We start from the raw sequence: 12,300 nt of genomic DNA, 5'->3' as shown, positions 1-12,300 counted from the left end.
TAACTTTTGTTTTCAGTATGGGAGTGCATTCCCATGCTGAATCTTGAATATCTTTGACAAATAAATCTAATTCTTGATCTATCTGTTCAATTGTCTTTAATGAAATTAGTAATAAGGAAAATTTATATGTTGTTCCATATAAAATGATATAAATTAAATTAGTGAATATGTAAAATCACTACAATGACTACAAGTTGAAGACTCTGACTCACCTACATGCAGTGTGCAACCATTCATCAATTTAGATAATATACTCATCCAAACAACAGAAGATTTTGCATGCTGTCTGGCATGATAAAATAAGACTATTCTCAGTTATAAAAGTATTCTAATAAGAAAAGAATGGTAATATGACTTTACACAAAATACTAGGTAATCTTAAGGTGACTATTTTTCAAAACACTTGACAGTTTAGATAATGGAAACCAACCTGGCCGCTAAAGACAGGATGATCTCAAGTGTTATTTACCTTAACAATTATGAAGCAAAGGGAAGTGTAGCGGAAAAAGAGAAATACCAACTCAAAAAGCAAATTTGCAAAATACAGAGTGAAAACAGGGAAAAAAGAGAAAACCCGATTTCTACTCGTTGTGCAAAATGAGTGAATGATAAATTTCGCTGGGATGGTCAATATCATTACGCCTATTCATAGTTGAAGGCTGTTTAAGACAGTGACAAATCTCAAGGAAAGTTCTTTTGAAATAATTATTTTTAGTAGTTAAAATCTGTATACTCTCAAAATTAGCCTGGTGGTTTGTTGATGAAACGTGTATGGATAAGGAACACGTGTATTTAAAACAATTGATATTACTTCGGTGAGAAATAAGGCGTCCTTTTAAGGAACGGCTATTTTTTCCAATGTAGGACAATTCACAATCCTGAAAAGGGATTATATAGACTTCATAGGTTATATCTTGTTTAGATAAGGAAGTCTTAGTGTTGGAGAATAACTTTCCTATGGACCCAACATTTTTTATTCCAATCTTGACAAGCAAAATCCGGAGAAGCCTTAACGTGTTATAACTTAATTGTGGAAAAAACGGTTAAGAACAATAAATGTTAGATGTAATAGGGGAACACAGCTCCTGGTGGAACATTAGAATCAAGTAATAAAGCATCTAATTCTCTAACTTTAGTCAAGGTTACTGAATGTCCCTCATATGAAACAGTAAACAAATACTTAATAATGAAACAAAGGGGATATGAGTTTTGTAACAAAATATTGTTTAACATTAAAAGGGAATTTATTCTGTGAAGAGCATAGTCAGCCTGTGAACTCTAAAACTAAGACATTTGAGTGGGTTATGTTTAAACCTCGTGGAATGGCACGAGTGTTAATTCCAAAAGCGGCTTGCCATATCTTTTCTATACCAGGAGGTTCTTAATACCTGATCACTACCCCTGTGGACACGCATGTCCAGGAAAGAAATACTATTATTTAGTGCAAGTTCTTATGTGAACTGTAGGTGAAAATAATAGGAATTGAAAATGTTGTAGGGCTAAATATAGGCTAAACATACACACTTTTTGACAAAACAGATCCAGAACAGAAATCCAATAGTTGAAGTCTATTGGAAACAAAATTGACTAATATTTTCAGCATCTTAGAAAAGTTATCCCAGTTATTCCACATTCAATTGCATACCAATTTAGCGTCTATCAATGTCACTGATTTTCTCTCCAATATTTTTCCGATTATTTGTTTCCATGTCTGTTTTGGTTTTCTTCTTTTTTTGTTCAATATTTTTGCTTCCTTTACTCATCTTATTGATATGGTATCTCTCGTCCAGTGTAAATAATCTCACCAACTCAGTTCTCTCTGTTCTATAAAATGCAATGTAAATTGTATTTTTAGTTTCTTTATTATATCTGAGTTTCTTATTTTTTCCATTTGGTAACGCTTCCAACTTTTTTTAAAAATTCTATCTCTACAGCCTGTTCATTTATTGCCGTTACGATAGCCGTGATTCGCTGCTACAAGTCAGAACAGGTTTATATCATCATCATCATTCTGTTTACAACCCTACGTGGGTCCTAGCCTCCTCAAGAATTTCTCTCCAGTCTTTATCCATCACTTTTCTCCGCCAAGCACGTATTCCCATATTTCTCATGTCGTTATCGATGTTATTCAGGAACCTAGTTCTAGGTTTTTCTCTTCTTTTCTGACCAATGGGTCTATCAAGGAGCGTTTTTCTGGCTGGGTCATTTTGTTCCATCCGCATTACATGCTCTATCCACCTCAGACGTTCTATCTTAATATGTTTTACTATATCAGGTTCCTGGTATATTCTATAAAGTTTGAAGTTGTATCGTCTTCTCCACACTCCATTGTCATTCACTGCTCCATAAATTTGCTTTAGTACTTTTCTTGTGAAACATCCTAACATGTTTTCATTATTTTTTGTTAGATTCCAGGTCTCTGAAACATATATTAGGACTAGGCGTATTATTGTTTTGTAGAGTTTTATTATTGTGTTTCTCGATATAATTGTGGATTTAAGGAGATTGACCCCAAATTATCATCTGTTGGCCGTACAAATTCTGCGGTTTATCTCTGCGGTAGTATTATTGTCAGTGTTAAGCAGCGCTCCCAGGTATACAAATTTGTTCATTGCTTCGATGACGTCGTTTTCTATGAAAAGTGGTTGTAGTATTTGTGGTTGCCTGCTTATTTCCATATACTTCATTTTGTTGGTGTTTATTATTAAACTTTTTTTTAGATGATTCTTTTAATGCTACATACGCCCCTCGTACAGCGTTTTCCGTTTTCCCAACAGTATTGGTATCATCAGCATAGGCCAGGATTTGCACTTATTAATTATATATTGAACCAGTTGTTGTGATTTTTGACATACGTATTACTTTTTCCAGAGACAGCTTGAACAGTATATAGTAGAGAGGGCCTCTCTACTGTATACTGTTCTAAAAAAAATTATCAACTGATTTGGTATTCCTAGCTCTTTCATTGCGTTAGACATTTCTCTTCTATTCACAGAGTCGTAGGCTGTTTTGTAGTCTATAAATATGTGATGAGCATCAATGTCATATTCCAGTGTTTTTTCCAAAATTTGTTTCAGAGTTGCAATCTGATGAATTGTCGATTTACCACCTCTGAAACCAGCCTAGTATTTTTCTACTATCCGTTATGCATTTGGTGCTATACGATGACATAGTACTGTGGAAAATATTTTATACGCTCCATTTAAAAGCGTAATTCCTCTGTGGTTAAAGCATTTAAAGACATCTTCTTTTTTGTGTATGGTGCAAAATATTCCAATATTTCAATCATTCGGGAGGGATCTCTGTGTCCATATTTCTTTTATAAGCTGCTGTAATGCAATTATGGTATCATGGCCACTTTCTTTATATAGTTCAGCTGGGAGATTATCTATTTCGAGTGATTTGTTTCTGGCTAGTTTTTTAACTGCATCTTTAACTTCAAGAATCGTTGGTGGTTCCTCTTCCCTCTCCCCTATTCCCCCTACCTTATCTCTTTCGTCTTTTAGGTTTTCTTCTTCCTCCTCTATATTAAATGCCTGGTTAAAGTATTTCACCCATATAGTCAATACATCTTTCCTTGTTGTTAATAGGTCGCCATTCTGACTTCTGCATTGTCTTGTGGTTGCGTTGAATATTTTTCTGTTGATGTTAAGTTTCTTATAGAATGCTCTGAATTCTTTCTCTCTGTTGAGGTTTTCTATATATTTAAGTTTCTCATTTAGGTTGTTTCGTTTTTTCTTTTGTTTATCCAATTTTTCTCATTTATCTTTCTAATTAATTAATTCTCTACAGTTGCTCTAGTTCGTCAAGTAAATATCTTTCTGTCGCCGTCATTTTTTTCTTTTGTTGCATTCTTGCATTTATCGTCAAACCAATGATTTCTACGGGCACAAATTTCTGTTCCTATTTTCTCTTTCACTGCTGCTTCAATGTATTTCTTTATTCTGATCCAGTAGGAGTCTATATCTGTCTGCCATTCTTCATTTACATTTTGATTCCTTAGCCTGTTGGTGATCTTTTTCAAGTACAGTTTTGTAATTGTCGCATCTCTCAGCTTTTGCACATTCCATTTTTTTTGTATCCATTTTATTTTCTTTACTGATGTTTGAAATTCCAGCCCTCAATGTTGAGATCACTAGGCAATCATCTGAGTCTATGTTTGTGCCTCTATAACTTGTGAAATTTATTGCGTCTCTTCTATGCCTTGAACAGGTTGATATACTGCTTTAAAAACTTTAATTTTGATATACTGTGATAGTTCTTGTTAGCTTATAATCTTTTGTTCATTATATGATACAGTTGTAACTTTTTCCCTGCTTTGCTATGGATTTCTGCTTCTAGAGATTCTGTTTTTTCTTATATTACTCCTAAGTATGTAAAAGTTTTAAATAGTTCTATTTTTATTGTTTTAATTTCTTCTTGTGTTTCTCCTATCTGCATAACTTTTTAATATAATCTGCATAAATTTTGTTAATTTATATCTTTATTTCGTTTTAACTGAGTACTTTTTTCCATATTTCCAAATTATTCTGAAGTTGATTTTCAGTGTTTGCAATTAACACCAAATTGTCAGCAATTTTGGAAACTTGTTAAATTTTGAGAAGACGGAAGAGACTCTGGGCAGGGCAGTCTTCGAGTAAAGGCGCTTGCTTATCTTATCGTTCTCTGTAATTTTTTTCTTTAAGTGTGTATTCACTTAAATATTTGAAATATCTTAATCTAATACCATATTAGATTAAATATCGTTATAAAGTACCTTCATTTTGATTAACTTCAGTGGTTGATACTACTAAAGTATAGTAGAATCAGTGAAATAGTGTAGCAGTCATCGAGATTTATTGTAAGTTATCGTAATCATATTACCTTCAATTATCTGGGAAAATAATATTGTAATCATATTACCCAATCCTGGACAAATCTGTGTCAACCATTTCTTTACCTGTAGTTAAGGTTAACTACCGATTTATCAAGTTAATTAAAAGAACATATAATTCTTTTATACGAACTTTCAATCAGTTATTAAGAACATCTCACAAATAATAATTACGAACATTCAATATTTAGTAAGAACAGTTAATTAAACTAAAAACAGTGGGAGACAGACAGTTAACCTACAAACAAGTGTAGGTTGGTTTTATTTTTATACTAGAGAATTCTAGTAATCTTTTTGTATTCTTTTGAATTTAAATTTAATTATTTTGTTTTATTTGCTATAATTTCTATCCATTTTTAAATTGACTGTACCCGTTATCTCGAGATAAGCCCATAAACAGCAAAGAGAGATTTCTTTTATTAGCTTTAGTTGAATATTTTTTAAATATTACCAGGCTCTCTTCACTACTAATTTAATTTGTGCATGATTTTATTATATAGTATGTACAAAGGTTATCCTTGATCATAATACTGTTTATTTCCATATGTATACAAATATTTATTAATTAATGGTGCATTTTTTTTTACTTGTTTACCTTCAATAATTACCTATATAATTGTGTTGTTGAATATATTATTTTGTTTTTTCCATGAATTTTATATTTCGACTCCTTATAAGTTTCCTGATAAAATAATACCTCTGAATATTTGCTTATTACATTAAATTATTATTATCCACAAGGAAACAAAGTTCCTGTCGCCATGAAGTCATATGTCGCCATGTTACCAATCCAACGGTAACTTTACCATCTTAACTGTAGATTAGCCACATATTTAGTGGCTACATCCATGTATTAACTAGACACTGATGATGGAATACTTATTCTGAAAACGTTTTATCAATTCAACATAGCCCAACTGGGTTTTTTATATATCTTTTTATAAAGGATTTTATTCAAAATTTTTTTAAATTATTATTATATCTTCGACCAGGAGAAAGATCAGGCTGATTTAGTTTCGTAGGTAAGTAGGTGAACGAATTTCACAGAACATAATATTTATTATTTGTTTATGTAGTGTGTTGACAAAATTTATTAAATAATTAACTGTTGATATCTTTCCCTGGATTTAATCTTAGAACCAAAATATATTTCCTTATCTCTTTTCGTTTCTAAGGTTTCTTAACTTTCCCGTTGAACACCAAAAAGTTAAGTGGCGACCTTTTTCTATCTTATCTTATCTTTGGTAATTTTACCCATCTATCTTTTTGTTTATTTCTGTATCTTTTGTAATATATCTTATCCTATCCTATCCTATCTTTACTTATTTGGTCCGTCGGACCCATCTCCGGTTCCAAAAGCTAGTTTCGAACCCACGACTCGCTCTCCACCAACCATATGGCTGTCGTCCGCAGTGTGTCCATATCACCTTTCTAGCACCATCCAAAAAAAGTTTCCGAGGTACCATTATAAAGAACAAAAATATTTTATTGTCTACTTAAGAACTATTTGTGAAATAACTACATTCGGTCATAATAAGAATCAGCACACTTGACCGATATTGTAGAGTGAGACGCGTGAGAATTATCAAAGACATGAATAATAGTTTTTAGACGGCAGAAGCTCTTGTCGTTTGAGTGGTTGTTCTTGTCAGTCATAACCTTAAAAATGGCAGATAAATTGAGTAGATAGACTTTTGTAGGACAGTCTGTTACTTGAACTTTGTTACTTTAGCAGTGTAAAGATAAGGAAAACTGAATAGCCTACTGTATAAAACTAGTGAACTGGTAACAGAATAAAACTGCAAACAGTCATCAATGGAACTGGATTAACTGGCATAACTTCGTTATATATGCCAGGTGTAAAATGCAGATTATATGAGAATGCGAGGAAAATAGCCAAATTTTTTGCTCGGCAATTGCAGAGGTAAGTAATATTAAAAGCCTAGATCTGTTGATAAAAATGATATTTAAAGCTGTATTGAAATGAACTATTTAAAATATATATTCTGCAACCAGTTTGTATTTAATGATGATTTTACTTACTTAATTCTTCTTTACAAATATTACGAATTTCATTTATTTGTTCTGCGGTAAATCCGTTGGCCTCCTGAAATATAAAACAAATAATGTTATATAATGTAATGTATAAGAAATTTTTATAAGTTACATTTTCCCTTCTCTTTAATGAGTAGTAAATATATATATATATATATATATATATATATATATATATATATATATATATATCTACGGCATTAAGTGAACTCCGCCCATGTTAAAATTCAGGTTCAATTAAGCTCCGTGGTCAAGTGGATACCGATATACGGAGCTCACTTGACAATTCCGTAATATTGGTTCAGTCGATTCATCAACATGTAGAGTTTAATAATTTATAAAAATTTTTTGGAGCCCGTAAATACCCCTGTATCATAAATGTATATCGCTTAGTTCACGTGTATATATTATAGGGGTCGTTCAGATCTTCTTCATTGTATATTTGAACCATACGTTTATCGGTTTAAGTAAGCTCTGAGAGTTTGGCAACTGTGCGATTATACCGTATGTTTTCAACATATACCCTGAACGGTTTATATGGGCTCCTTATTTTTATCTACTGTTTGTAGACAGTGGAATGTCATACGCATTACACTGTGTAACAGAGGATATTATATTACCTGGTATAACTAAGTACTAAAATGTAACTGGTTCTTTAAAAAACAGGTATGTAGATACAAAAGGATTTGGGCTTATTATTGAATGGAATGTTCGCTTGCATCGAAAATTTTATTTTTTCTGTATTTTTAAAGATGTTGTTTTTTTATTTAATATAATTTTATTAGTTCAATTAGTTCAAGAAATTTCGTAATATATTTTGTTTACGTGAGTATGTCTTTGTACATTTTATGTAAGCATCTGAATAATAAAAACTACTTTTATTTTATCCAATCTTCTGCGATATATTGTATAAAGCTTTTTTAATATTTTAGTTCTGGTCTTATTTGTGTACTACATATGATATCTTGATAGAAGGTTATCTCAAAATAAATATGGTTAAGTGCTACAATAGATATTTTTGTGTTAAAATTAATAGACAGAATGGTTAATTTGTCTAACAAGGTATATTCGGCAGCAGAAGCATATAGTACAAGCGTCTATGTTTTAAGGGCGGAAGGACGTGCGCCTCATTTTTAGCTGACAAGCTTGCGAAGAATATTATTTCTGGTCCTCAATTTACCTTTTAGTTTTAAACAATAATCTGTGACTGACCCGGTGTAATACAAACTATTTTCAAGGAATTTATAGGAAGTCTACAGTTCAATGATTTTATGACAAGATTGGATGTTCAGTTTTGTGAAAACGTCTATGTCGAGGAAATTGAAGGAGCACCCACGAGTTTTTCAGGGGTTTTGGCTGAAAATTGATTCATAGTTTATTTTTATTGTGCAATAATAGGTGTCTCGTCTATATAATAGAAGTCCTAGTATCTACCGGTATGGATCGTTTGTTTGTGTAAATGTTATACAGTGTAGGTGCCTTTATGCTACCCCAAGCGAGACCGTTCTTCATCTGCTATTCTTAACATTGAGTGATACAAAAAATATTCTCTTGTGTAGGCATACGCAAATAATATAAGTGAGTTTGTTATCTAAGGGGATATCGTATAGTTTTTCGAGAAATATTTTGTAATTTAAGGTGTCGTAAGCGGCATTTGGATTGAAAAATACCACCCCTGATACCCGATATTTTTCGTACCCGTCTTTGATGTGTTGGGTAAGATTTAGCATTTGTAATGTACCTGATCTTCCCTATCTATAGCCACTTTTGTCTTTTAATTTGAGCTTTTCTTCAAATATCGGTGAAATCATATTAACGATCTTGTGCAAAAGTATTTTAAATAGCTGACAAAATAAAGATATTGGCCGATAGTTTTTGTGGTCGTTGTAGTTTTTGCCAGGTTTAAGCAAGGTAACAACTTTGGCTTGTCTCTAGATTTTGGGTGTTTCCATAATTTGAATACAGTTGTTCATCATCCGGATAAGCCATTGTGGTGTTTTTGGTCCAGATTTCGTAATAAGCTTTGTGCTCAGATCCTCAATGTCGGTAGTTGTATTATTTTTCATTAAATATGTAGATGGTGGATCCAAGCTCAACATCGTTGAAAGTTTCTCTGAAAGCTGACTGGTTTTGTCCTTTCTTACTTTGAGTTATTCTTTGCTTTTTTTCCGACAGAGATAGCATGTCTATATCTATAATGTGGTTTTCAGCGATAAGCTTTATTCCAAATACCCTACGTTAGGCCCTATATGTGTTTCCTGCGCTAGAAATAAGTCAGATTCGTGTTTAGCGCATATGTCTGATAAGTTTAAGTAAAGTAAAATTTCTTGATCTCTAGATATACCCTTAACAGTTATAAACATTATGTTATTAGAATAGTTGGTCCTAAAAAGGACCAATTTCACAAAATCATATTAAAGGGGTGACTGAAGAATTAGCCGATTAATTATTTAATCATTACCCTGGGTATACCCGATTGTGGTGGTTTTCTTAGTACTTAAATTTTCGTAAAGGCTCGTTCTTTGAACCCCATAAGTAATGCCTAATATTTTACTTTTTATTGAAAATTTAAATTTTACATGCCGTGTATTACTTTTTGACGATATTTCGAATCAGATTTGTATAGTAATAATTTAAGGTATTAAAGAGCCTGTTTGTGGAAAATAAATAAGTTTGTGATATCGTTCGCAACTCATATATAGATAATAAAAAAATAAAAACAGTTAAAATAGGTGTAAAAAATTTCAACTTCATACATCGGCGCCATTGTTCAGGTGATGGGTTTATCACAGATATCAAAGGTTACATTTTAATTCAAGGTTCTATTTGCGTATTTTCAATATTAAAAGAGTAGGAAAAGACACGTTTATGCTTTTTTTTTTAAATCTATTCTATTTTCTTTCTAGAGTTCCGTCTTTTTTGAACGACCTGTGGTCTTTTTTCAATTGGACACTTGTCCAAGGCTATGACAAATACTTTGTCCTCTGCTATTCTAAATTAATATGACTGATTCATTATTTTCTCTAAACATTCTGTCCTCTGCTATTCTACATTAATATGACTGATTCATTTTCTCTTTCTTGCAGTTATTTTAATGTTTATCCTGTGTATCTTTTTCTACTTCTTCTTCTTCTTCTTCTTCTTTTTATATAGCCATGACTCTGTCTGTTTTTCAATGTGCCTCCAGTAAGTTGCCGTTCCATGGTTTTCGTGGTCTTCCTACTGATCGTCTTCCTATTGGGTAACCGTCTCTTGCCGTGTCTACTACTCTATTTGTTGTCATTTGGCTTATATGATCGTTCCATTCTACTCTTCTATTTCTTAACCAGTTCTTGATGTTCTTCACCTTGCATCTACATCGTATATCTGTACTTCTAGCTCTGTCCCATAGTGTCTTACCATCAATTTTTCTAAGTGTTTATATCTCTGTTGTTTCTAACATCCTTTTTGTCCTGTTTATGTCAGGTCTTGTTTCTGCTGCGTATGTCATTATTGTAAATTTTGTAAATTCTGCCTTTGGTTTCTTTCCCGATATTTTTATTTCTTCATATTGTTTCATTTAGGCAGCCTGCGGCTCTGTTTGCTCTATTCAGTGGATCTTCCACTTAAGTTTCGAGCTTTCCGTAGCTAGATAATGTGATACCTAGATATTTAAACTTCATCACTTGTTCTATTATCTGACCTTCCAGCTCCAATTAACATATTAGTAAACTTGCTGTTGTAACCATGCATTTTGTCTCTTTTGAGGAAATTAACATGTTAAATTTTCTGGCGGTTATATGAAATTGGTGTAGCATACGTTGTAAATCATCTTTACTTTGAAAGAATAGTACTGCGTCGTCTGCATAGCAGATTATTTTAATTTGTTTTTCTCCCATTTGGTATCCTCTTTTATTTCTTACTTTTTATTATTTCATCCATAATCCGGTTGAACAATAGAGGACTCAGGAAATCTCCCTGTCTTATCCCATTACCAGCTTCAATAGGGTCGGTTAGTTCTTCTTCTACTTTTACTTTTATTGTGTTGTTTTGGTATATTTTATATTTTCGATTGTTTTGATTATTCAATGAAATTGACATTAATTTGATAGTTTCCATTTTATTAGTACTGATGGTATATAACTAGCATCTGTTGGTACTATATATCAATTTGAACATGTGGAAGTAAGAGCACTCTCTTGTTAGTAATTTCAGTGTAAATTATGACGAAACCAGAAATAACCCATAATATTATCCCAGACCTCAAAGGTCTGCCTCACTGTATCTGGGAGACGCAATAATTCGCTTTTGATAGATATAAACAAAAACCCACTAAGACGAACACAACATAAATCAAAAAAATCCGTCAACCTGTCAATAGGGACATACAATATTAGATCGATGTCTACGGATGAATAAGTACATGAACTGAAAGAAGAATTAACAACCATAAAATGAGATATCATAGGCCTATCAGAAACTCGACGAAAAGAAGAAACCCGAATACAGCCTATGCATACTTAAAATAAGAAGAACATTAATTAAAATTATCTAGGTATATGCCCCCACGACAGCTTATGATGACGGAAGATATCGAACTATTTTATGAAGATATATCAAAGACTATGGAAGAACATAAAAATCGTCTTATACTAGTAATTGGAGATTTCAATGCCAAACTGGGTAGAAAACTAAACAATGAAGAAACTAAAATAGGAGATTTCGGCTATGGTCAGAGAAATGATAGAGGTGCTACTTTGATGAACTACCTAGAAGAAAAGCATCTATACGCAATGAACTCCTTTTACAAAAAGAAGCCCCAACGAAAGTGGACATGGGTCAGCCCTAATGGATCCACAAAAAATGAGATCGACTACATACTGTCCACGGAACGATATATCATTAAAGATGTAACAGTTCTTAACAGATTCACAACAGGTAGCGATCACTGGATGGTCAGAGCAAAAATTAGTGTTGACGATAACTATGAAATAAAAAGAAAAATAATTAAAAACTAGGATCTAGTAGATAGAAACAAACTAGGGCAATATAAAGAGATATACAAAGACCTATTAAAAGAACAACTTACTTAAAAATTAGACAGTGATGACAAAGATATAGATGAAATAGACAACATACTTACAGCAACGATGATTACATCAGGAAAAGAAATAGCAAAAAAGGATCTAAAAAAGAACAATTATATATCAACAGAAACAAAGAAGCTTATGGATAAAAGAAGGAAGCTATAGAATATGTAGAAATCAATAAAACAATAAGCAGAATAATAAGAAAAAATAAGAGAAAAGAACAAGAAATAAAAAGAGAAAAAGTAATACAAAACAACAAAAATATGAAATGCTTAAGACCGAAATTAGGTAAGTGTGAAATAA

The 12,300-nt window shown here is 32.2% G+C and overlaps 1 protein-coding gene across 1 annotated transcript in view; it reads right to left on the bottom strand.

Annotated features, from left to right (window-relative positions):
* Window positions 1-12,300, bottom strand: part of LOC140440632 (uncharacterized) — a 54,797-nt gene that overhangs the window by 8,367 nt on the left and 34,130 nt on the right. Inside the window, exon 2 of the mRNA XM_072531003.1 lies at window positions 6,917-6,980. Coding sequence (XP_072387104.1) covers window positions 6,917-6,980 — 64 coding nt within the window. The remainder of the gene's footprint in view (window positions 1-6,916; window positions 6,981-12,300) is intronic.

Source organism: Diabrotica undecimpunctata, chromosome 5 (assembly GCF_040954645.1).
Source record: "Diabrotica undecimpunctata isolate CICGRU chromosome 5, icDiaUnde3, whole genome shotgun sequence".
Lineage (NCBI taxonomy): Eukaryota > Metazoa > Arthropoda > Insecta > Coleoptera > Chrysomelidae > Diabrotica > Diabrotica undecimpunctata.
This window is presented reverse-complemented; position numbering and strand designations above follow the sequence as displayed.